The 25,952-nt window shown below is 63.3% G+C and overlaps 1 protein-coding gene across 2 annotated transcripts; it reads right to left on the bottom strand.

The window, feature by feature from the left end:
* Window positions 1–1,461: 1,461 nt before the first annotated feature.
* On the bottom strand, window positions 1,462–21,579 carry GLI1 (GLI family zinc finger 1). 2 transcript variants are annotated; one of them, XM_074565131.1, is made up of 12 exons: window positions 21,450–21,579; window positions 9,984–10,150; window positions 9,734–9,829; window positions 8,305–8,500; window positions 7,910–8,072; window positions 7,705–7,806; window positions 7,433–7,573; window positions 6,660–6,809; window positions 5,997–6,161; window positions 5,266–5,514; window positions 4,808–5,087; window positions 1,462–4,436 (listed from the first exon to the last, which is right to left on the bottom strand). In XM_074565131.1, exons 2-12 carry the CDS (start codon window positions 10,078–10,080, stop codon window positions 2,167–2,169), a joined length of 3,909 nt encoding a protein of 1,302 aa, XP_074421232.1. In that variant the 5' UTR covers window positions 10,081–10,150; window positions 21,450–21,579; the 3' UTR covers window positions 1,462–2,166. The 2 variants fall into 2 exon arrangements, with proteins under 2 accessions (XP_074421232.1, XP_074421234.1); XM_074565133.1 differs by having other exon boundaries at window positions 7,705–7,803.
* Window positions 21,580–25,952: the final 4,373 nt, after the last annotated feature.

Below are 25,952 nucleotides of genomic sequence, written 5' to 3'. Positions count from 1 at the left end.
GGCTTTACCCCAGTCAGCGCCGGCAGAGCCCCCGGGGAGCTGCCCGGCTGCAGACCCGACCCGTACCCGCGTCCGAGCGGGCGCTGCGGAGAACGGGCCGGGGCGGGTGGCGGCGGCGCGCGGAGGGGGCGGGACTTCCCCCCGCGCGCTTGCGAGCGCCGCGCGCGCAGCGCCCTCGCCTCGCTCCGTGCCGCCGCGCCGTCGCCATGGAAACGGCGGGTCCCGGCGCAGGCGCGGGAGGGAGCGCGGAGACCCGCGTGACCCCCCGGAAAACGGAGCCGGGGGGGGGGGCGGAACGGGAGCGGGGCCGGGGGACCCTCAACGCCCCCCGCGGGCCTGGCGCGCAGCCCCGCAGCGCAGGTCGGGCCTCGGCGCCCTGAGGACGCACCCGCCGTGGGGAACGTCCCGGAGCCCGCAGCCCCCGGGCACCCACCACGGCCACAGAGACCCCGCAGCACCTGGGAAGTCGCAGAGAGCCCCCCCTCCCCGCCAAGACTCAGGCCAGACACCTTCAGACCCTGAAAGGACCCGAGTTGGGCTGAGAACAGGCCCAGGGACCAGGAGGGATGCTCTTGAGCGTGACTCGGAGGTTCTAGAAAAGCCCAGAGAATCTGCAGGAGCCTTGGAATAACTGGGAATGCCCCGGCACACCAGCAGCAGCTCAAGCAGCACAAAGACGTCTACTCGGAGACCTGGAGAACAGCCCCAGCAATATGCTAACAGCCTGGAAAGATCCCTGGAGCATCCCCAGAGACACCAGGATGGCCTAAACCACCCAATTTATAGATTTTAAATGACCAGTGCTACCCTGAGACACTGAGTGTGCCCTTAGGGGTCTGGGGAAGCCCTGCCACGCTGCAGAAGCAGCAACGCACCCCTCAGAAAGAACACTGGGGAACACGTAGCACCTCAGAGCCATCAAAAGGCTACCCACAGACCCCAGAAAAGCCCCAGAGCAGCCCCAAACACACCTAGACAGTCCTGGAGACCCTACAAAGAGCCCCCAGCCCTCAGGGCAGCCCTAGAGGTGCCAAGGAGGCACCCCAATGCCTAAGGAAGAGCTGAGAGTAGCCCCCAGAGGAGCCAAGATGGTCTGAAGGAAAAGTCTCAGATCCAGGCACAGTCCTAGAGGCACTGAGCCGTCCCTTGAGACTAAGCCTCCAAGTGTACATGGCTCTCGCTCTGCTGCTGCTGCTGCTTCTGTTCAGCGCTGCCGTGCCTGCAGCACGGGGCAGCTCTGCCCTTTCCCCCCCCCAACCCCTGCAGCTGGAATCAGCGCGTGGTTCCCGTGCTAGGGCTGGTCCCCAGTCCAAAGGTGGCGGGGGGGGAGTGTTTCTACGGGGCATAAGTGGGTCTTGGTCCCAGATGAGGGCAAGAGGGAGCGGGCAGGGAGGGCCGTACACCGCACAGGGGTCCAGCTTGGAGCCCATCTGTAGGGATAAAAAAGCACACAGCTCGCTCTCCCCTGAGAACAGGTTTAATGGGGAGGAGAGGCACTGCTGTTTCTGTCAAATAAAAGAAAGGCTGGGATAACGCCCACAGGAGAGACATACACATATGCACACTATGTACAGAGCGACACAGGCAGTGCCAAGCACCCCGAGCCCCCCGACACCATCCCTGTGGTGAACTGCCTCCCCTTTCTGACCGACCGCGGCGGCGGGGACTCGCCAAGCAAGGAGTGATTACAGTCATGACAAAGACTAGGATTTCAGGGGGCGGTGGATGACACGAGAACAGTGGGAACATAGGGATGGGGCCTGCCCACGGGGTTGGGGAGCGTGGAACTCTTTGGTTTCGACACTAAGACTGCGCAGGGCCACCTTGTCCATCGGGCTGGGGGAGGCAGGGAAAGGTTCCAGGCACCAGAATAAAAGGGCTCAGTAAAACAAGTTCCCCCCGCAAGGGGTGACCTGAAGTGCCTGATCAGGGTTGCGTCTGGGTCTGGGACCCAGCAACGTTCCTTCCCTGAAAGAGCCCGACACTGACAAAGTGGAGTAAGGGAGACTCCACGGGTGTTTCTCCTGCCTTACCCCCCTTCCTGCCCCTGCCCCAGGCATAAAACTGCCTGTGAGAAGGGATTTCAGCTTCTGCCCAAAGGTGGTCTGCACACACACACCCCCCCCGGGTTGCAGACATGCCCACCTGATGGCCGGTACCCCCTAGTTAGCACAGGGAGTTGAGGAAATGGCTCTCCCCTGCCAGAGTGCTCAACATGGAGCTCATGTCGCCCACAGCCATGTTGGCACCACCAGACGCAGGCAGGAGGAGGCCCCCCGCCGGGCTCGGGGGCCCAGGCAGTGCAGCCGTCTCTGCATCTTCCACAATGGCAGCAAAGTCAAGGTGCGTATTCTCCAGGTCCAGGGAGTCCAGGCTGTTGGCCACCCGCTCCCCTGAATCTGGGTAGTAATATGAACTGCCTTTGAGTCCTTCCAAGCTCCCACCATAATGCCCGGGACCCCCACAGCTGGCTGCCGTTTGGCCCAGCAGCTTCTGCCCACCTTTGCCCACCTGTAGATGTGTGCCCTGGCCTGGGTAATACAGCAGGGCGTTACCGAGCCCCTCAGGTGTGGGGCGGGCAGGGGGCAAGCGAAGTACACGCCGGGAGCTGGCTTCCACCCCCTCATAGGAATGACTTGGCGGAGGCAGGTTGCCCGCATAGTTCAGACTGTTTTGGTGACCAGGTGGCTTAGGGCCACCAGGAGGGTGTGGCACCATCTCTGGGTTGAAGCATGGGGCATTTAGGAGGTGTGGGGTCTCTGCCAGACCCTGCAGGTGATCGGGTTTGGCCTGGTAACCAGAGTACTTGGGGCTGAGGTACAGTGGTGCTTGCATGGCTTGGCACTGCCCAGGCTCACTGCCCGGCCCCATGCCGGCCTCCCCTCCTTTGGATGCTAGCTGGTCTCCCCACATCAGAGCCTGCTGGGCCTGCACGTAGCTACGGACCATCACTTCTTTGGTCTGCGTGGTGGGGGTCTGGGCTCTTCTACCCCCCGGGCTCAACATGCCCACGTAACCGACAGGCGCCTGTTCCTCAGCCTGGTAACCACCAGGCCCTACATTCACGGCTTGGCCAAATGATGCAGGAGGCTGCACGGGCCCAGCAAGCTTAGTGTTCTGGCAGGGAGCAAGTGCTGGGGCAGGTGCTGGGTAACGCTGCTCAGATTTGATCTGTAGTCGGTTAAGCCGGTGCCTCCCAGAAAATCCACTGTTCTGGCACGCGCTCACAAGTTTGGGTTGCTGCCCACAAGAACTGGGTAGTGGGTACTCAGTACTTTGATGGTGACAGTGTGGCCCAGACATGGCAGCAGCAGAGGCACTGACACTTGGCTGCCCAGAACTCATTTCCAGATTGCCTTGGAGAGGTTCATCCCAAGTAGCTGGCATGGTCCTGTTGCCGGCATGCATACTTGTGAAGTGCTGGTTCATCTGGCACTGAGGCAGGGAGAATTCGGACTGCAGCAACCCCTCCTCCATGTCCCCGTGCCCTCCTGGGTTCAGCTGCATACCCCCCGTGGTCCGGTGAGTGCTGCCATAGAGGCCTTCGCACTGGAGCTCCACACCTGTCCCCTGGCATGGGAAGCTTTCCTCAGGGTAGTTCAAGTACTGTTCCATCTCTAGCAAGCCAGAGTCTGTGCCTGGGCCAGGGCCCTCTATGCTCACGCTCTCCAGGAAGACGTTTTCACTGATGCTGGGTGGGCGTGGGGAGAAGACATGGCGCTGAAGGTTGGCATCAGAACCACCCAAGGGCTGCAGAGCAGTTCTGCCCACTCCTGGCACATTCACGTTACCCATGCTCTTAAAACGATGCACCTTGGGCACAGCATGAGGGTTGGCCGTGGTCCGGGCAGGGTCGCTGGCCCGCCGCACACCATTCCGAGGCACCAGGTGAGGGGGAACACTGCCTGCGTAGCCAGGGTAGTCATTGGAACTGTGCCTTCGCAGCAAACCGTTTGCAAGGTAGCAGGGTTCAGCTGGCCCAAGGTGGTCCCCAGGTAAGCTGCTGGGGCCACCCATGCCCACCCGCTCCCTGCTGGGCAGCGGGGTTGGAGGGGGGCCACCTGTGGCTGCAGCGTATTTGGCCTTGAGGCGGTAGCGCTGGGCCAGGGTAAGGCTGCCCACACCCGGCAGCCCCCCGCAGTGGCTGGCATCGCTGGAGCGTCGTGACGCGTCCGGAGAGATGGGGTCATAGCCGTCTGCCAGGCCTGCCCCGCCGGGCAGTGCCCCTGCCTCGCCACCCAGACATGGCCCAGCCAGGTACGGGGACACCAGGGACGAGCGCCGGCTCACCGTGTAGGCTGAGCTTACGGTACTGGTGGCGCTGCTCCGGCGCTCGTTCAGCGGCATGCCCATCTCTGCTGCTGACAGCTCTGCAACGCGCCGGTGCGAGGCAGCCGGTGGTGGCACGGAGACGCCGGGCACCTCCCCAGGCAGGCCTGAGGAAAGAAAAGGAGGGGTTACGCCAGGGCACTTGGGACACAACAGCATGGCACCAGCGGTCAAAGGAGGAACAAGGCAGCACCTCCAGTACCAGGATGTGGCCTCTTCTGTGGTTAGTGCCTGGTAGGACAAGCAGCAGATTCAACTGGTGGCAACAAAGAGGGGGCAGAAGATAATTTAGAATCATTTAGGTTGGAAAAGACCATTAAGGTCATCAAGTCCCAAGATGGGGCACAGCCCAGACATGGGGGTCCACCGCTAGTGAAAGGAAGATGGGGAAACCTCTCTGGCTGCAAACCAGACCTCTCTTGACACAGTGCCCATGGGACTGGCCCCGCATTCGGGTGGGAAGGAACCACAGTCTCACCGGCTCCAGGGATGGCTGGCAAATTCAGGCTGTTGGTAGCTGATGGCTTCCTCATCTGCTTCAGTTTGTCAATCCGAAGATTTTCTAGCTTGTGGAGGGCCATGAGCCCTGAGGTACCCATGGGCTCACCGGGCACCACATCCTCCAGTGTGGACAGATCCTCGTAGCTCCCACCCGCGTTGCCCGCCATCTCCACCCCACTGTCATTGTTAGTGGTGCTGCCGAGCGGGGAGTGGTCGCTGCTGCAGGAGGACTGCCCGCCTGGGCTGGGCTGCGGCTTCTAGGTGGCACCCAAAACATTAACCAAGGAAAAGGGGGTCAGATATCCACTGCACGCTTAATGCAACCTGTGAGCCCACACCCTGCCAGATGTGGAGATGACTCCCCCACCACGCAAACTGACTCCTCCGACAGGTCTGGCCCAGCCTCCCTCCGTCATCGCACCCCCGGCTCCTTACCAAGGCCAAGTCAGGCACCAAGAGTTTGCCATCGTCCTTCCTGGCCTCCGTGGGGCCATTTGTGTCTTTCTCCTGCTTCATGTCCGGGGGCCCACTGGGGGTGGGAAGTGCACGGCCTGGCACGACATCCCCTCGGTGCTTCTTGGTGACATGGGCATCGGGACCATGCACCGTCTTCACATGTTTGCGCAGGGAACTGGGGTCTGTGTAGCGCTTGGTGCAGCCTGGAATCTTGCACACGTAGGGCTTCTGTTGACCAAAAAAAGGTAGGCACGGTGGAGGGAGGGTGCTAGCTCCGACCAGAGACCCCCCCCAACAAAGTACCAGCTGGGCATGAAATAAATCCCCCTCCCTTCCCTCTCGAGTCGGCCCGTGAACTGAGGGAACCGAGGGTGGGAAGGGATCAGAGAAGCTGAGTCCCCTTGGAGGGGGCACATGAGACGCTACAGCAGGGCCCTGGAGGAGGCCACGGGGAGCCAGAAGAGGAATCAAGGATGGTGCTTCACAGGCGTGGGGCAGGGGGTGAAGGGACCCTGGTGGGAACGCAGGTGACTGAGGAAGGGAACAGGGGGACATACTTTATTAGAGCAGGCAAGGAGGGAATTGGGGCACACAGGGGAAAAAAAAACAAAACCAAAAACAGGGATGCAGGGAGTTTACAGAGTACGGGACTAATTAGGAGGCATACGGGGAGCCCAAAGGGGTGCAAAGAGCCCCAGACAGGACTGTACCTCATTGGAGTGGGTACGGTTTTGATGCTTGGCCCGGTCAGAAGCATTGGAGAAGGCCTTGTTGCAACCCTCGTGTTCACACACGTAGGGTTTTTCACCCGTGTGTGAGCGTAGATGCGTCTTGAGGTTCTCCAGGCGTGAGTAGGCCTTGTTACAGCCCTCGAACTGCGCAGGCAAGCAGGGTGAAACATGCCACACACCTTCAACAGACCCCGTACCACATCACCCCCACACTACACACCCATGGCACAACTGCCACGGACACGTATCACACCTCCCAGCCAATGCACAACACGCCTGCCCTCCTTCAGGTGCCTGTGCTCACACCACTGCGCCGGCCTTCATCCTTCTGGCCTGCGTCACTGTGCACTGGCCACCTCACTGTGCACTGGCCACATGGCCATGCTGCAGCCAGCCCGCTCCCTAAGTCTTTACCTCATGTGCATCTCTGCCGTGCCACGGATCACACGGGCTCTGGCCTGCCCCGCCTGAACCCCACTCCATCGTGCGCTACCTGACGCCCCTGTCTGTCCCACCTCATTTTCCCCACGTCTCTCTCAAGGCCATATCCCCGGCAGGCCAGCTCGCACCCTGCCCCGAGCTCTGCCCGGTGCCAGGCACCACAGCTTGGCCGAGGTTTTGCAAAGGCTCGTGCCAGCTCACCGTGCATTTGTGAGGTTTCTCGCCTGTGTGACGTCGCATGTGGACCACCAACATGTACTGAGCCTTGAATGGCCTCTGCTCCCGGGAACACGCTGCCCAGTGGCACACAAACTCCTTCTTCTCCCCATGGATATGCTCATTGTTGATGTGCTGAGGAGAGAGGGGCACCACTAGTGGCACTGGGGAAGGCGCCAAGGGTCAGGGAGACACAGGTGTCTTAAGGGAATATCATGGGAAAAATGGACACAGTGGGACTGGAATAGCGGGTGGAGACACCAGAAATTAGGGGAAAACAGAGTGGTCAGATGGTGTCTAAAGGAGGCAGGGAATACAGGAGATGGCTGGGGACTATTCTGGGAGGACCAAGAGAAGACATAGGGATGAAGGCAGTCTGAGGGGTGGTCAAGGGGATACAGGAGACTTTGAGCGTCTGGAGGGAGACACAGAGCAAAGGAGGAAGTCTGGATGCACCAGTGGTTCAGGAGAGCTGCCCCAGTGGTGAGGGAGGCCAGACTGGATGTTCCCCGTAGGGACATGGTATGGAAAGGTCACGAAGAACTTGTCTACACAAAGTGGAGGATGCGTGTCCCTCCCTTCCTAGGGGCAACTTCCAACATTCTGCACCTGTGTGGTGAGTTCTCGGTGGGGGCAGAGCAGGGGGCCAGTGTAGGACAGGCTTAGAGTAGGAGTCGTGGGTTGACACAGGGGGATGTCAGCCAGCAGCCTGAGGGCAGGTTCTGGGACTGGGAGTACCCAGACGGGACCTAACTCACATGCACCAGCTGCTCCTGCGTATCGAACTCCTTGGCACAGCCGTCCCAGTAGCAATTGGTTTCATACACAGTCTCAGACTCAGGCTTCCCATCTTCCTTCTCCAGATCTTCACGAACATCGAGCATCCCCAGCAAGGGGTCCTGGGGGAGCACAGCCAGATGAGCACTCCCAGGTACAACCGACCCACGGTGCTCTCTGTTACTGGGAGTTGTTCCAGGGAGGAGCATACAGCCCTGGGGAAGTGGGGGGCATCTCAAGGCCTGGAGCGTACCTGGGTGCCTGTGGAAGCTGGACTGGAGATGTCACATTCGGATCTCTCCTCTGGGTATCTGACAGTCAGAGGGCTGCTCAGGCTCCACTCCAACTTTAGCTGCTACCAGTGCAGGGGGTAAGTGGAACGCAGTCAGCACGGAGATGCCTACTGGACCACTGCTTATATGGGATGCACCGCTTCTATGGGTGCAAGGCCCCCTTACCTGGCAGTGTTTGAGGGTCCCACGAGCTGGGGCATGGTGCAGGAGCCCCGGGCGGGTGGACGGGTGTTCGTGGGAACTACATGGTGGTGGTGGGGGGGTGTGGCTGTACAGGTGGCCTTGGCCCTTCTGCTGACGCGGTGGACTCTGGTACCCCACCGATGGACTGCAAAGAGCAAGAAGGATGAGCAGATGACACCATCAGAGGACAGAAATGTAGGTCTTCTGAGCCAAGGATTCCAGGTGTCTGAACTCCCAGCCACTCCTTCCCTAACCCACCGTCCCACTCTGCTCCCGCCTTCCCTAGCCCTCACCCCAGGCACTCCCCAAGTTGGGAATTCAGGCTCCCGGACTGACAAGCTGCATGCATGCCAGTGGGGCTGAAGTCTGGTGCCCACCTGATGGTGCTGATGGAGAGGTGGCCATAGGAGCCACCGGCAGAGGCGCAGCGGGAGTTGATGAATGCAACGAGGGAGTTGGGTGAGGTGCGGATTACCGTCTGCAGGTCAATGCTAGAGTCTGACAGGGGTGAGATGGACAGGGCCCGCTTCTTGCCCAGTTTGCCTGCACCACGGGGCGTTGAGAACCGTGAGCCTGGGATGGCAGCAGAGAGTGGGGGGCACTCCTCTCAGCATGGGTCCTAGGAGGCTGAAGAAACCCCCAAGGACACAAGCCTGGTGCTTTGGAGCCTGGAGGAGTACCCTGAGTGTGCCAGCTAGCTTCTGATTTAGAACAGAATAGAATAGAGTAGAGTAGAGTAGAATAATTTCAGTTGGAAGTGACCTACAATGATCACCTAGTCCAACTGTCTGACCAACTCGGGCTGACCAAAACTTCAAGCATGGTATTAAGGTCATTGTCCAAATGCCTCTTAAACACCGACAGGCTTGGGGCATCGACCACTTCTCTAGGAAGCCTGTTGCAGTGTTTGGCCATCCTCTCACTAAAGAAACGCTTCCTAATGTCCAGCCTAAACCTCCCCTGGCACAGCCTTGAACCATTCCCACACATCCTATCACCGCATACCAGGGAGAAGAGCTCAGCACCTTCCTCTCCACTTCCCCTCCTCAGAAAGCTGCAGAGAGCAATGGGGTCACCCCTCAGCCTCCTTTTCTCCAAACTAGACGTACCCAAAGTCCTTAGCTGCTCCTCACAGGACATTCCTCCCAGCCCTTCCACCAGCTTTGTTGCCTTACTCTGGATGCATTCACAGACATTCGCATCCTTCTCCAATGGCGGGGCCCAGAATTGCACATGGTATCGAGGTGAGGCCGCACCAACGCTGAGTACAGCGGGATAGTCACCCCTTTTGACCGGCTGGTTGTGCCATGTTTGATGCACCCCAGGATGCGGTTTGCCCCCTTGGCTGCCAAGGCCCACTGCTGGCTCCAAGTGAGCCTGCTGCCAACAAGCCCCCCCAAGTCCCTTTCTGGAGGGCTGCTCTCCAGCCGCTCCTCTCCCTGTTGCTGGCTTTGGACTATGGCAAAGCTCAAGTGTCCTCCCCTCCCTACCACAGCCATCAATGTTCCTAGGAGGTACCTGAACCCCTTGACACATGCGTACTCCCTGCAACAGCTGATATCATCCCAAGAAAAGTGTCTGATCCCCTTGGCCACAGCCAAGGCGAATCCTCCTGTTCACACAGGCACCACTGTTCCAGGAAAGACACCCGAAGCCCCAGCAGTCTCCTCCGTCACGACAGGCGTCACCGTCCCCAGCACTGCCTGTCCCCCTCGGCACACACACCTGCGCTCCTGACACAGCACAACCCCCAGGAGGTGCCTAAACCCCTACCTGCCCCATGCCCTCCCAAGACCGGAGACTTACCATCACCACTGCCTGGGTGCTCGGCTCCTGGCACCAACCCATAACCGCGGGGACTGCTCATGAGGTTTGACTGCTGGCATAAGGGGAAATCAAGTCCTGGCAGAGGGGAGGAAAAAGACGCAAAGACGTATCAGGGTGGGTGGCCCGAGGGGGAGAGGAAACCCCCAGAGCACCCCTGAACCCAAAGACTGAGCCTGAAGTCGGGTGCCCCTTGCAGGCACCGCTCAGGGCGAGGTGGGCTACGACCGACCTTGTGGCCCCGGGGCAGCTGGGGCCGGTCCGTGGGGCGGGCGCAGGCAGCAGTGCTCGGCGTAGCCGGCGGCCGGGGCGCTGACAGGGTTGAACATGTCGCGGCGGGGCCTGGCCGGGCTCAGGAGCACATCTGGTCCTCGCCGAGGGGCTGGAGCCGGTCGGGGCCTGAGGAGGACAAGGGTGGGCCGGGGTCGCCGCCCGCCGTCCCCGCGCCCTCCCGCGGCCGCCAGGGGGCGCCCCAGCACAGCCGCAGCCCCCGGGCGCGGAGGCGCCCCCGGCCCCCGCCCCGCACCCGCCCGGGGGCACGACCCGCCGCGCCGCCGCTTCGGCCCCCGGCACCCACCCCTGCCCTCGGCCCGCGGCAAAGGGAAGGCCCGGGGGCACTGCCCGGGGAAGGGCAGGTGATGCAGGGGGAAGCCCTGTCGGCCCCCCCCCCATTTTGGGGCACGAACGAACAGGGCAGAGGAACTGGGCTGGAGGGCACCGGACTCGGCAGCGACCACCGGTCAGCATCTCCGCATACCCAAAAGCTTTGGCGGCCCCCGGCATTTTCCATTGCCCCCTCCCACACGTACACGTCCTGGGGCTCCCCTTCTCTCAGGGTGGCTACCCCTGCCCTAAGGGCTCCCGCCTTCTCCCTGGAGCTGGGGGCCGTTCGCGCCCTGGGCACAGGCCCGTATGTACCTGGAAGGGAGAAGGGGCAGGTGCAAGGGGAGATGTCTGCGGGGCCAGCCCCCCACATCCCTCTCCTCCCTTTGCTGACCCTGCAGAGACATAACCATGCGGAAAACTGCGTGCCGCTGGTGGGCTGGGTGAGGGCGGGAGGTACAAGCCCTGGCAGTTCTGTGTCACCACAGCCACCATGCCAAACACAGAGGCCGCCCGCCACCCCCTCCAAACAAGCGTGTCTGTCCCCATGCCCCCGGCCCTGGCAGGCCCCCAGGCCCCCTGTGGCAGCAGCACGGGGGAGTTCACACATTCCAAGCACAAGGAGCGTAGCACAAATCAGACCCTCGCCCAGTTCGAGGCCACCTCTGATAGCTTGGCACAAGCGCTGACACTGCTGCAGGGCACCCTGTGGTCGCCCATCATGAGCATCCTCGGATATTGACTTAACAAGGTGCCCTTGTGCTTGGCACTGTACTAAGAGGGTCCCGTCCCAGCAAGAGTCCCAAGCCCGTCGCAGTGCCTGTTGCACGAGGAATGAAACGCACACGTGTGCACCCAGACACCCACACGAACATCTGCACTCAAGCACACAGATGTAAAAACTGTGAGCCCTAACTGCCGAAAGGGGAAACTAAGGCACAGACGGTTAGAACCATTCTTGCTCAAAGGACCTGAGCTGGCACCTTGCTCTGCCCTCCTCATGGGTCCTTGCAGCATCTGCAGGTCCCACCCAGCCCTGTCTTGCCCATGAGTCCCCACCCTGCCTGCAGGTCAAAACCCTGCCCTGTCCCACCCACACATTGCACTCCTGCCCACAGGGCTCAGCCCAGCCCACTATCGCATCCCCACCTGCAGGTTCCTGCCCCGTTCCTGGGGCTCATTTCCACCTGCTGCTCTGCCTGGCCCTGCCGCGGTCACATCTCCAACCGCGGCTGTGCCTTTGGCCTCTGCGCCCAGCCCCATCCCCACCCATGGTCACTGTCCGGCCCCGAGACCCCGAGGGCTTACATGAAGGACAGAGGCTCTGGAAGGAGAAAAAAACACAGGGGGAGAGAAAGGCACATGTGGGTGGTGCTGGGAACAAGGTCTCCTGCCCCCTCAGCCTCCCGCTTTGAGAGACCAAGGGAATCGCCCCAAACAAGGGATCTGGGGGAGTGGGAGCCCCTCACCCCGCTGGGAAAGTGCTGGGTTGCGTTTGGAGCACGGGGGGCCGAGGGGGGCAGCAATTCTTCCGCATGAGTTGCCCCTTTGAAAGCTTGTCTCGGGGCTTTGTGAGACTGTCAGCCAGGAAGAATGGGGGGGGGGGGCAGCAGGGCAGGCAAAGGGGGAGGGAGGTACCCGGGAAGGTGGTGGGGCTGGGGGCAGGCAAGGGGAAGAGATGAGTAGGAAACGAGTGGCAGAGGAGGGGCCTCTTACCTGCCTGCCGGACCTGGGCCTTGCAGCAAAGATTGGGGGATTAGCTGCAGGAGAAGCCCCCCAGCTGCCCCCCACCCCAGCCACAACACGGAACGAAGAAAGGCTTTGCAAGTCCCTCACAAAAGTTTGCCTAGTTGGAAAGTCAAGCACAGCACCCTCCCCAGCCCTTCCTGCACACAGCTATTCACGTGTGTGCACGCACGCACACGGGTGCACGAACACACGTATCTGGAGAGGCGCGTGCAGCCGGGAGATGACGGGGGGGGGTGGGAGCACAGCAAAGCCAAAGCCTCCTGTCTCCCCCTCCCAAGAACTATCACCCGAGCTCCCCCAGGCTGCCCCAGACCCACAGCCTCAGCCCACCCGCTCCTTGTTCCACACGAGAGCAGGCAGGTTGCTACCACGCAGCGCAGTAACCCCACGCGGCCGCCCCAGCCCGCAGGGCAGCGGGGCTGTGCCCGTCCAGACCGCAGCCACCACAGCACGACGGGCTCAGCCCGGGGCCGGGCTGGCTCCCACCAGCCTACAGCTCCCCGTCCCGACCGGGGCTGCGGACTCGCCCCGAGTTCCAAGCAGATTGGGCATCTGTGGAGCATCTACCGCTTCCAGGAAAAGGGTTAGCTCACCACAGCCTTTGTGATGTCCCCTCTGCCTCGCCGACTGTTAGCCCTGCTCACCTTGCTGTGCGCAGCTGTGCCAGCCCCCGCCGTGCCCGCCACCTGCTCTATCCCTGCACACACACGTCCAGAGAGCACACGCACACACACCCGCAGAGTGACCGCCACGCAATCTCCACGTGCGTGCACACAGCACAGCACCTGTGTAACATGCAGTGCGTGCACACACAGCTCGGTACACCAGAGAACACGTGTGCCCAATGGAGCACACGCAAAGTTGCACGTGCATGCCTATAGCACACACGCACACAACACACACATGTGCGCAGGGTTACATGAACATGCATGGAGCACACGTGGGCACACAGAGCACAGCACACGTGGGGAACACACAGGCACTAACACAAGGCACGTTACCCCCCCGCCCCACGACTCGTGCGCCATCTCCCTGCCTGGGGCGGTGTCCCCTCCGCGTCCACCACACAGGACTGGGGGCAGCTCAGTGGGGCTCTGGTCCCCACCACCCCCCGTCCCCAGCCATCTCGGTACAGCAGGGGGGTCAGGGTCCCGCTGCGCCATGACAGCGGCTCCTTCTTCCCCAGCCCAGGCAGAGGGCAGGAGTTTGGCGATCAGCCCCAGCCTGGCACGGGCTGGGTCCCCCCGCTGGGGCAGCCTGGGGGCAGGCGGGTGCCAGGTGGGCACGACGGCAGTGACACGGCCCTCTCCCATCCCGCACCTTCCCGCTGCTCAGCACCAGCGTGGGGGGGTGGCTGTGCAAGGCGGAAAGCGCCCGGGGCCCACAGGTCTCAGCTGCAGGATGCTCCCCCCAGCCCCTGGGGTCCGCAGGGGCTCCCTGGACCCTGGGGGCCCCCTGAGCAGGGGGAGCTGGAGGGGGCCGGGGACGCGGGGAGCCAATGGGAACGGCCCCGCGGCCCCCCCACCGCCGCGCTCGCCTCCCCCGCCTGCCGCACACCGCCGCGGCCCACCCAAGTCGCAGCCTATGGGCATAAATTTGAGAGCCAGGCGCAGCCGGGATTGAGGCGAATCTTCCCTCGGTCTCCTCCTGCCAAGAAACTCAAACTGAAACACATTCCTCCTCCTCTCTGCCAAGAAAACAAGGAGCGCAGCCAGCGGCAGGAGCAGTCGAAGCGGGGCTGGCTCCAGACTCCGAAACACCGCACAGGAGGGGGTCAGGACTGGCCATCCCCCTCCCCCCCAGCTCCTTGCCTTTTATTTCCTGCAAACACATCTAAAATCTGTCATCTGGCTCCAGTTTCCTGAGGACACTGGGGAACGGGGCGGGGGGGCGGGGAGGAGACAGAGGAGAAGGCGCAGAAGGCAGAGAGGGAAAGGAGATGTAGCGAGTTGTGCCGCGGGACAGTCGGGATGCCGACAGTGGCGGGTGGCAGGGCAGAGGCGGCGGGAAGGAGGGAGACGCGGCCGTTTCCACTGCCAGGGGAACCGCGTGCCCTGAGGAGACCTGGCTGCCAGAGGAGGAGGCGGCTGCACCCCACCGCACCCCGCGACGGGGCAGCCCCCACCCCAGCTCCCGCCTCGCACCAGCAACGCTCCCCGCTCCCGACCAGCTCCGACAGCCCCGGGGCCGGCCGGCCCGCAGCAGCGGGTGCAGCGTGCGGCAGCAGGGTGGCTGCCATCCAGCCCAGCACACAAGGGCGGTGGGGGTCCCTGTCTACGCCTCGGCATTGTCCCCGCCATCTCCCGCCCCGGGCCCAGCCCCGGCAGGGTTAACCGCCCCAGAGTCCCACTGTGGAAGAATGTGATGTCAGGGCTGGATTAGCCCGTGCGGCCGAGATCCCAGCCGATAGACCAGCAGCGCTGAGCTGTGTGTGGCACAATCCATCAACCCGCCCGGCACAGCCCCCAGCGTGGGGGGCCTGGGGGAGGGCTCTGTGTGTGCATGCGTGGGGGCATCTGTGTTCCTGTAAGCGTCTGTGTGTGAATGCACAAGTCTGGCCATATGCGTTTGCATGTGTGCAGAGGGATTCCTGTTTATGTGCAAGTATGTTTTGGGGGGGTGCTTGTGTGTATGCACTCACAGACGTATGTGTTTGCTTGCATGCTTGCACGTGTGCTTGTGCGTGTCTCCGTATGTGGGGAATGTGCATGTCTCTGTGTGCACGTTGGGAGCTACACCAGTAGCTAAGGGGGAGCCGCCCTCTGTTTGCAGGTCTGATCACCCAAAACCCACGCTGAGGGAGCAAGAGAAGGCCAGAGCAGGGAGAAGAGGCAGAGAGCTGGGTCCAGGGGTGCAGCAGGGGTAGGGTGGGGAGACGCCCCAGAAGGCCACCGCTGCGCATCCTCTTTTCCCCCTCAGGAGAGGGGGCTCCAGCCCTGGGGCAGGCAAACCCCTCAGCACGCCGCAGGCACAGAGCCTCGCCGACACCCCTGCAGCCCCCTCCGCCGTCTTGACCCAAGGTCAGCCACATGCCCAATTGGTTTAACCCTACAGGCCCTTAGGAAAAACATTGATCTGGCTTAAGATCTGCCTTCCCACACCGGGGCAGCAGTTCAGACGGAGCCGCAGCCAGGGCAGCGCTGCAGACACACAACAGGAACGCGGCAGAGGGCCAGGCCGAGCTGCAGCACGTAGGTGCAAGGAGCAAGGCTGGGAGAGAGCTGCCAGGGAGCCAGCGCTCCCCCATGCCCGCGACAGTGCAGGATCAAGGGGACACATCCCAGCGGCCTCTCGGGGCAGGTGGGGTCTAACAGCATCAACACGCTCCTCCCCAGCTACGAAGCCATCCGCACGCGGCACGGCCTCCCCAGGCGCCACAGCGGGCACCGGCCAGGGGTGGGGAAAGGCCACCGACAGCGCGGCAAAGATGGTGATATTCCCCCCCTGGAAGAGGACCCTTTTCCCTGCCACAGGACCAAGTTGGGGCCAGGCCAGTCTGCGCTGGGGAGCCGCGTCCCCCGGCCCCACACGCTTTCTCATCACTGCCTCCAGCTGAAGTGATGTGCGGACCTCCCGCCCTGTTGCCTCGCTATGCGTCTGACCCCACCGTTAGGCCAGGCCTTTAGGGTGAGCCCAGGCTCCTCTGCATGGGGCAGATAATCTGCCCGGGACTGCAGCTGCCACAAAGCACATTGCTTCAGGTTCAGGGGGTCTGAAAGGGGACAATTCAGGGTCGTGATCTCATGCTGGTGTGGGCTGCCAAGCTCGTTCCAAGGTGGTCCCTCGCCTGGAAAAGATGAGGCAGAGAAGAACCAGCTTCAGGGGAAGTTTACACGTGTGGAGGGAAAGGGGCAGAGACATCCATGCCAGGAGGGATTCAGGACATCCTCCACGCGGTTCTCCCTCCCTTCTGCAGCCCCAGCTGCCACCTTCTGAAAACGTAACACATCCTCATTCCCCACCCATGCCAAAATTCTCTGCCCCTCGCACCGCTTCCAGAAAGGACCAGCGGTCCCTCCCCAGCCCACCCACCCCTCCAGCAGCACAGCCTCACACAAGCCGCACTACACCACCACCCATACGCCGCATCTCAGCAGGGGGCAAAACAACCCAGCCCCTCGCTCCCACATGCACCCACACCCACTAAACCATGCACTGACATGCCTCTAGACACGTTTACACGTGCTAACACACATGTGCTTCGGGAAGAGGGGAAGGCAGACCAGCCTGGGGAGCAGCCCTGGCTGCCCAGTCTCCAGCGTATCCCAGGGCACAGACAACCCATGGAGGAGGGCTGCAGGGTGGGAGCTCACAGCTTCACGCTCCCTGCGCCTGTTCCCCCTGTAAAGCAGGGACCGCAAGCCCTCAACCACAAGCTGAGCCACTCAGGAAGCCGTGGCAAGCCAGGCAGGAGTGGTGGTGCTTGATAGGTGGTCCCAGGGCAGGCAGGCAATTGTCGAGGGCTTGCAATGTTGTTTGCTTTGGACCCCAGCGCACACTAGCCCTGCAAATTGCTCGCGTAAAGCCACTTCCCTGAACCCTACCTTCATTGGGCTGGAGTCTGGGTGGGGGCAAGGTTTTGGGGTGAGGGTAAGGGGAGGGGCACACATGGCAGCAGCTGCTATAAGGAATTTTTATGCTTCCCCCTTCCTTCCCAGTGCTGGAGGGAAACAGCAAAACCGAACATGTGGGACCCATAAAAGCCCAGCTCTGAGTCAGGGCTGTAGGAGCCCCTGCCAGGCAGAGCTCCTTCCCATGGCATCAAGGCATCACCCCCGACCCAGCGCATGGAGGGACTCCTCCAGAACAGGGGCGGCAATGCAGAAGATCCTGCTGTCCTGAGGGAGGGAAGGTAGGACACGGCAGGCAGTGGGCTGCGGTGTCATCTGTCCCCCCACTGCAGTCCGGGTACTTCACACAGAGCCTGTTCCCACCCCAACAGCTCCATCCTGCAGGAGCCCTCAGAAGATGGGAGCAGGAGGATGTGCAGGACCTGGCAGGGACTTCAGCAGTCTTTAAAGGATTAGATATGCAATAGCAATCCTTTTTAATCTGTGGAACTGCCTGTCTCTTGACATGCTGAGCATGGAGCAAGGGAAGCAGAGCACTTGGGGACTTAGCATAAATTGCTCCTCCTTTGAGGCAGGAGACCCCCTCCATCTGCTCAGAGGTGGTGGTGGTGCCCTCAGACTGTTCCCAAAAGTCCCCAGCGATCCCTTGCCTGCTGGGACACATTTGTTTCTCCCGAGTATGTGCCACTGGTGGAGGTGGGTGGCACAGACGCCTGCTTTCCTGCTCTGTCCATACCCACAGCAACCCCATCGCTTAGAGCCGTGTTCTCTGCCACAGGAAAGCCAGGGCTTTGCTCCCCCTAGATCAGGGACAGGAGTTTGACAGTGGGGTTGCACCACATCTGGAAACATTCCCCCCACCCCACTCCCGCCTCAGACCCGGACGCTGCAGAGCTGAAACCCGACTCTGTGTTTTTGCTGCTTGTTCCCACTCGGAGGCAGCTATTTTATCAGCTGTTCACCTTGTTATTCTGCCGCTTCTGAGGGGTTTTGGTGGGCCGTAAGGATTGGGGTGGGTACACTTGCTGCGTTCTTTTGAGGATTTCTGTAGAAGAATCCCCTCAATCTCACCAAGGACCCATCCAATGGATGGGTTTTTTATTCATCACATTGCTGGGATTGCTAAACGCCAGGAGAAGATATCTAGAGCAACTGAGGCACACAGCCAGAGAGACTCCAGTACCACAGATGCAAGGCACCAGCCAGGCAGACAATTGTGCACGTGTGCATACAGGTATGGACACACACATGCGACAGGCCACTCTGTATACACGTCCATGGGTGTGCGCGCACGTACATGCTCCTGGGGGACACTCTGGGCTTGGAGGATTGCTCTCCCTTCTGACCAACTACCAGACACTCAAGGTTCCCCTCTTCTAGTATGTCAGTACAGGTGAACAAGAACGGGCCCCGTGGCCCGTAAAAGGAAGGACAGACAACACCACGAATTTCCTTTCATGAAAGCCATGTCACACCTGGGTATGTGCAGGTGTGCGTGTGTCTGTGGGCACGTGAACACGTGCACAGGCGTGTACATGAGGGTGCGTGCGTACGCAGGTGCATGGATGCACGAGGGTGTGCGCGCTTGTACAGCATGGTGGGGAGAATGGTATTCCCCGGGCACTACGGGCTGGCCAGCCCCTCCAGCACTGCAGCTGGAATCCTGAGCTGCGGCATGTCACTAACGGCATCCCCCAGTTGCACTGGAAGAAGGGCCTTCGTGTCTTCCAGCCCATCCGCCCGCCCACCCATCACGCATTCTGGACAGCGAGCGGTAAATCCCCCTCCAAGTCCGAGCCCAACACCCGCCTCTCCTCAGGCTGCGCTGACACGACAGCACGTCACAAGGTGTCCGCGCTGACTCACTCCCCCGGATGGAAACTTCTCTGCTCCAGGGAGATTCTCGAAGCTCAGCCAGATCCAGCACCAGGAGGGGAACGCAGTACTGAGTCTCTTCCACCACCTCCCGCTAAAGCGGCCACGGGCGCCTGGCGACCTTTGGCTCCAAACCTGCTCCTGATTTTGTGCTTGTCTTTCTGATAGAAAAGACCCTGGAAGGCGGGGGAGATGAGGACCCCCTGCCCCAAGCAACCAGTGACTTGGCTACAAGCAGATGCCCAGAGAGCCTCACAAGTCCGCTCGCAGGCATTACCGGGAGCTCATGCACGCACACAGTGGCAGCTGGGCCAGCAGATGCACTGGTGGGCTCAGGTCAGGATACGCCAGTCTCCTCAGAGGTGCTGGGATCCTTGATAGTTGGGGAATTTGGGGGTCCTACCAGGCGCAGGGAGCTTTGGTGTGGATCTGCTCGAGGGTTTCAACGTCCAGCAGAACCCCTTGCCCCCGAAGACCCTTGCTGAATAACAGTAACCTTCACTGTGCTGGGGAAAGGGTCAAGGGAGGGCATGGACCAACCCAACTCACGCTATGCACAGAGAAGCGCATCAATAAACCAGCTTCAAACACCCCCAACAGCGTGTAGGGGACAGTAGGTGCCTTTGCCATCCCCCGTCTCCCACGGTGGCAGCTTCTGCCTTAGCTGGACACGGCAGACCTAGCCACACTGGGAAGTTTTCCCAGGTCTGAATTTCTGAAGGGGAAACTTCATCCTGCTGCTTCCTCTTCCCTTCCCTGCAACCCACCCCTGCCCCAAAACCCAATGCCCACCCTCAGGATGCTGCATCCATTGGCTCTGGTTTGCCACATACAGCCTACAGAGCAGGGTGGGGAAAATCCCAGGTATCTGGGTATCCAGCAGCATCTGCTGGGCCCCCACACGCCTTCCAGGGCTGGGCACAGGACCCTAGCTATGGCTGGGGCATCTACTAGATTTCCAGACCCCAAACACAGCGTTGCAAATGCCACAGCTGTCCAGCCCTACTCAGACCGAGCTGCCTGCCTCTCCATCCTCGCAGGAGAGGTGCAACCCTCGGGCTGTCACTGCAATGCTGAGTACCCCCCATTCTGGTTAGGGACCATCTGCACTTCGCGTGTGCCTGCAAGGCCTGGCCCGTGGCGCCATGACACAGAGAGGGTAACTCTCCAGAGACACCTCCCCTGTCTTTAGCCTTCCTGCCCTCCTGGCTCGCTGCGGGCCTGGTGCAGTTTCGGGTTGCCTTGCAGGCAGTTCTGGGCAGACCCCCCAAAGGGTGGCCTGTGCCCACAGAGGCTCAGTTAGCTCATGCTCAGCTGCAAGCTCAGCTGGCCAGATCTCAATGCCCTGCTCAAGGGCTTCTCACGCTGGCAATGCCAGTTCCTTCCCGCTCCTCTGTGCCATGCCTGACCTTGGCCAGTCTGCACCACCGGCCCCAGACTCGTCATGCCAGTCAGGGAGCCACACAGAGCCAACACCTGAACCCGATGGTCCTAGAGGCTTTAGAAAGGTGGCCAAAGAGGGAGCATCCAGTGGGGCACAGCAGGCACCTGGAGCCCCCACCAGAGAGGTCAAGCCTGGTTTCGGCTGTAGGGAGGCTCAAGGCCGAGCTCCCCCGCCCAACCCACCCGCCCCCAGCCCCAGCTCTCCAAGTAGTAAAGCCAGCAGCAGTACTCGTGCAAGCGTACAGGAGGACTGACGGACACTTAGAACTGGCACACGCAAGGACTCGAGGTGCTCCACAAGTGATTCGAAAAAGCAGCTCTGCCCTTCCCCCAAAACCAGAGAGGTTTGATAAACTCATCTAGGCTCCCTTTCCCACAAATGGCTGGAGCAGATGACCGCTCGAGGTCCCATCCAACTTGCGCTGTTCTATGATTGTGTGTTTCCCAGGTGTGGGACACACAGCTACAGCTCACATGGGGAGGGAAGAAGCGCAGCTCCAGGGCCCGTGGGATGAGACCTGGGAAGCCGAGGTGCGTTGGGACCCGGGCGTTTTGCCACGGTTTGTGAGAGGCTCCTTGGGGTGCACAGAATCTCCCTGGGCCTCGCTCCTGCCAGACGCTTGCCCACATGGCCTGGCAGGCTGTCAGGGGAGTAGGGGGACCCATTGTCCCAGCACCAAACCCTCCTCCCCTCGGAGCCTTGCCCAGGGAACGGCGGGTACTGTCGGTGGGGATCCAGCCGTCTGCTCCGGCCGTGGGGCGCAGGGGCTGGGCCAGCCAGCTCAGCGCCCTGCCAAAGCCAGCTGGGTGCAGAGCCCACACGGCGGCCGGCGGAGCCCCGCGTACACCACGACCGGCCCAGGGTAAGAGGGCTCAAGATGGCCAGGAGCTTGCACCAGCAGTGCCGGGGGGGGGGACAGTCCTGCAGCTGCTGTGTCACTCGGCCCAGGGCAGTAACTTCCACCCGATCGCTGCTCCCGGTCCAACACCCCCCGTCCGGGCAGCAGCGGAGCCGCCTGGAGCCGGGGCTGCCTGCCCAGGGGCCCGGAGCACCCCGCTCCGGCCCAGCCCTCCCCTCCTGGGGCTGCGGGGGCTTCCCCGGGCGGGCAGAGCAGCGGCGCGGCCGGAGCAGTTCCCCCCCCCCCGCGCCCCGGCGCACGAAGCGCGGCGGCAGCGTGAGGGCGTGGGAGCGGGTGTGAGCGCGGGGGCCGTGCGGGGAGCGCGGCGAGGCCGGAGCGCTCTGCCCGCCCCGCCGCCCCGCGCCGTCCGGCTCCGCTCCCCGCCGGGCCCCGCGCTGCGAGCCCCCGTTCGAGGTTCCCCCTGGCGCCGACGGGAGCGGGACGGCCCCGGCGCGGCCCGGCGGAGGGTCTGGCGCCATCCCGGCTCCTCCGGGGAGCGGGGGCCCGCGGGCGTCCCGAGCCCCCGCCCGCCGCCCCGACTCGCCCGACGGATCCTACCTCCGAGCGGCTCCGGGCGGCCCCGGGCGGGGCGGCGGGTCCCGCGGCTCTGCGCTCCCCCTTCCCCCGGCTGCAGCTGCGGCTCGGTCCGGGCCAGGAGCGGCACATCCAGGGGGACCCTGGCGGTCGGGGCGGGACGGCGCGGCGCCCCCCGCACTTCCCCGGCCCGCCCCGGGCGCCCAGAGAAAGTTGCCGGAGCCCCGCGGGGGCGGCGCGTCCCGGCAAAACTGGCGGAGCCGCGGGGCGGCGGGTCCCGTCCCGCTCCGCCAACTCGGGCGGCGGCGGCGCCGAGCGCGCTCGGGACGGAGACCCCGGCCGGGAGCCGGCCCCGGGCGCTCCGAAAACCCGGGCTGGATCCTGCACACGCGCGCACGCGGGGCACGCGCGCCCGCCACGGCCCTGCACACGCCCGGTCCCGCGCGCCGGCCGCCCGGCACGCTCACACCCGGCACGGGGCTGCGCACACGCGCGGGGCCCGCGCGCGGGCACGGGGGGCCCGCGTGCCCTCGTGTGCGCAACGTGCCACGCTCGCACCCCTGGGCGCGCACGCAGAGGCGGCCACACGCGCGGGCACTTGTGCGTGAGCGCACGGGGCGCAGGCAGCAGGCCTGCACGCACGCATCTGCGCACACCCGCGCACAGAAGCATTTGTGCACGCGTGCACAGACACACACGCGCACCCCCCAGCCGCACAGCACACGCCTGTGCGCAGAGCACAAGCGCAGCGTGTGCACGCGTGGGACGTGCAACCGCCAGCCAACGCTCCCGGTGCCCAGCTAGGCCCCACCGCCGCCGCCCGGGGAACCGAGGTCCCAGCAGCTCCCTCCACCACAGCTGGGAGAGGCCGAAGCTCCCTGTGCGGGTGTCCCAGGGTGGCCGAGGGCAGGGAGACGCGGGACGTCCCAGGCTGACCCCCACGGGCTCAGCATCTCCCGTGGCCCGGACGCCACCGGGATACGGACGCAGCCTGTGCCAGTGCCCCCAGTCATCGCTGAGCAGCGACCACCCTCCCAGCACCGGAACCGCCCCGCAGCAGGAGTGAACCCACCTCCCTGACGAGACCCCTGTCAGGGATGAGGGGAGCCGGTGGCTCCAGCGAGCCCTCCCGCCCGGGATGCTGCCGAGGACACCCCGAGCTGGGCAGTGGCGTGGGGGGATCGCGACCGTCACGAAACTCTGCGCATTGTCCGTGGCCTGCAGTAGCCACTGCGGGCTGGCAGAGCTCGCGGCAGGGACGCCGCGGGGCAGGATCCTGAGCAGGAACGTGCCGCGGGTCCCCACCTCCCCCCGGGGCACCGCGGCGGCGGCGGCAGCGCAGCCGGGCGGAGGAGCGCCGGCCGCTGGGACCGCGCATCACCTCGGCCGCCCCCCGGGGCGCCCAGAGCCCCCCTCACCCCAACACCCCGTGAGGTCCCCGGCCAAGCCGCCAGGCACCCCGTGCCGGGGCGGGGGGAGGTACGGGGCCGGTCGCCCGGGCGGGCACGGCGGACCGCGGGGCAGCGGCCCCTGGTGGCGACGGGCGGAGCCGCCTGCTCGCCGGCCCCCGCGGGCGCCGGCCCGGTGCCGGTGTGCGGTGGGGCCGCTCCCCAGCGCCGCGGGGACATCGCTGTTTTCACATCACCCCGCCTTGAAACGGTGGGGAGGGAGCAGGGTTTGGGGCGCCACCCCCTCGAGAGGGAGATGGAGAGCGGGGGGTCCCAGGCCCCCGGGTTGGCGCAGCAGGGCCTGGGGAGGGTGCGGGGCTGGGGCAAGCGGGCCAGCGGGCTCTTCCTCCAGCCGGGGACACGCATCCATCGTCACCCGCTTTGTGAGGCCGGAGCTTGGGCGCTCCTGGGCCTGCGGTGCCCCGGCGCCCCCCTGCCCACCAGGGTCCCGCTGCAACGGGGCTGCTGGGTGGAGGCGAGCACCGGGCCCGTCTCCCAGGGGCAGCTGCACCCTGTGCACCTGCCCGAAGAACCAGAGGGGCTGGGTGCAGGCCCTGTCCCTAAGGTGATCTTGCCCCCAGTGGGCATGCTCTACAACCTCTCCCCTTCCCTCAAACCAACCCTCCCACCCCTGCAGGTGACCCCATTCAGCTGCTGGAGGATATGACCCCCTCATTTCCACCTGGAGATCCTCCTGCCTCCCCTTCCTGCAAGCTGCTGAGGCGTCCAGCAATCCTCCTGGGGCTGCCCTGATCCTGTCTCCCAGGTGCCTCCTTGTTCGGCCACGATGTCTGTGGCTCAAAAATCCTTCTCCTGTTCCAAAAGCTGCCCTGGCCACTTGCCTCGTGGCCCATAGCCTGACTGCTGTCCCGGCAGTTCTGCCAGCCATGTCCCAGTGTGGCAGCGGTGCCTGCAGCTCTGCCTCCTGCGCACCACTCCGGTGTTTCTCCGCTGCATCAACTGCTCCAGGGCCGCCAGCGGTGGAGGGGATGAGGGTAACATGCACCGCGGGGCCCGAGACCATCTCAGGAGCCTGACGGTGACTGTCATTCGCGTGCAGCCTGGTGGCCCACAGCTGCCACCACGGCTGTACCTCCCCATTGGGGGCAAAAGCAAGTTCCACGTGGCGTTTGGTGTCACTGCACAGCAGAGAGCTGGGGCGGTAGCAGCTCCGGAAGCAGATTGCAGAGTGTTCTGCTCCCTTCCCCAAAGGAATCGTGTGCCTGAAACAGTCTGAACAGCCAGCCCCCTTTCCCTGAAACAGCCCGGCCTCATCCAGCTCACAGGGTCTGCAGGTAGCCAGGTCCTGGCACGCGTGAAGGGAAAGCAGGGCAATGGTGGTACCCGCACCCAGGGAGGCAGGAGAGAACGTGTCTGAGCGAGAGCGGGAAAAGCAGCCTGGGAGCTCCAGGGACCGGGGAGGGGAGGCAGGGGGTAGAGGAAATTAATTCCTCACCCGGCAGCGCTTTTCCTTGTTGTTTGTTTTTACAACGAAGGTGAGTCCCCCCTGTGCCACAGCGACTAAATGTAGGGGAAGAGCCAGGCTGGCCCTGGGTGCAAGCAGCTATTTCAGGGAAAGTGGCCTTTGCCCACCTGTCCCTAGCCGGAACGTGACAGCGTGTGTCCATGCCAGCAGGGCACAGTGGGGAGGCAGGATGACCTCCCCAAGACCTGCTTAGGCCTGGGGACCCTGCTCTTGCCTGCAGCTCTGCCCCTGCCCCGTTTTGTCTCATCCTCGCTCCCTGACTGCTGGGAAAGTGAGTCCGAAGCTACAACCCCCCAGCCTGGACAGCCCACACGGGAGCCCTGGGCCCACGCTGGTGGCCTCACGGAGCCTTACATCCCAGAGCAGGCAGGGCAGTGGGACCGCCAGGGCTGGAGTGGGCTGGGCCAGGAGCAGGGCTTGGCAAAAGGCTGTTCCTGGGGGCTCCTGCCGGAGGAGAGCCTGCTCGGAGGGAGTGTGTGCCCCATTTTTTGCATACTCAGCTCCCCAGGTGACCCCAGACTCGCTTTTCGTGGGGGCGTGCGCATTCGCGCCCTGCCCCAGCGCTCAGCTGCTCCCAGCTCCCACCAGCTCCATCCTGCTCTCGGGGACGACGCTGCCCGAGCCCAGTGTGAGCCTCAAAGGGGATGGGAGCCGTGCCACGCACCCAGCCTGACCTCAGAGCCTCTTAGCAGGATTACCCCCGCCGTAGGCACTCTGCCTTCCTTGGCATTAGCCTGTCCTCCCGGTGCCCCTGTGTGTCATCACGCACCGCAGGTGTCCAGTGCACCCCAGCAGCAGCTTTACGGCACGACCCATGCCACGACCCCGGGGAACGCTCTCTCCACTGACCGCATGGGACCCCCAGAGCAGAGGGACGATGTGGGGATTACAGTATGAGAGAGATTTCAGGAGACACCTCAGCTCCCAGCCACGGCCTGCAAATGCTGCTCCCTGCCTCAGTTTCCCTCCCTGCTGTCCCAGCCTGAGATCAGTTCCTTTCGCTGCCAGCCACCCCCAACACAGCACGGGGTGTGGAGGGGTGTCTCTGCCCCCCAAGGGAGGCCCTGGCACACGCCGGGGGGGCAATGCCTGCAGAGATTCCCCCTTCCTCTGGCCCGAGGGCAGAACAGCTAGCCGTGTCCCAGGGTGCCCCCAGACCGCTGCAGGGGATCGAGTCCCACAGCACCAGCCCCGAGGCAGGGACAAGGTGGTGGGCGCAGGTGAGAGGGGTTGCCCACATCCCCGTTTCGTAATAGGCGTAAGCGGCTCAGCAGATTTACTCCTGAGCTGAGTGTGACCCTGACTAAGCTGCCAGGAAAGGCCCGTCCGGGCACTGGGCACCGTGGGGGGCCAGCCCTGCTGCCCACTCTGCCATGGCCCCGCCAGGTCCCCTTCCCCGGGGCCCGGGCACTTGCCCCAAGACCACCTGCCTCTTCCCAAGGGGCCACCGCATGGCCAGACAGGCCCAGGTCTGTTTTGCCACCAGCTTTGAGCCTCCTGCATGGACAAAACACTTGGGCAGCCCCCCTCCAGCAGCTCTCAACCACCAGACCCCCAACCCTGCCACGTCCCCCGCCCCATGGTTAATCTTGG

Source organism: Larus michahellis, chromosome 22 (assembly GCF_964199755.1).
Source record: "Larus michahellis chromosome 22, bLarMic1.1, whole genome shotgun sequence".
In the NCBI taxonomy this organism is placed as follows: Eukaryota; Metazoa; Chordata; class Aves; order Charadriiformes; family Laridae; genus Larus; species Larus michahellis.
Note: the sequence above shows the minus strand (reverse complement) of the source record. Positions and strands in the feature narration are given on the sequence as shown.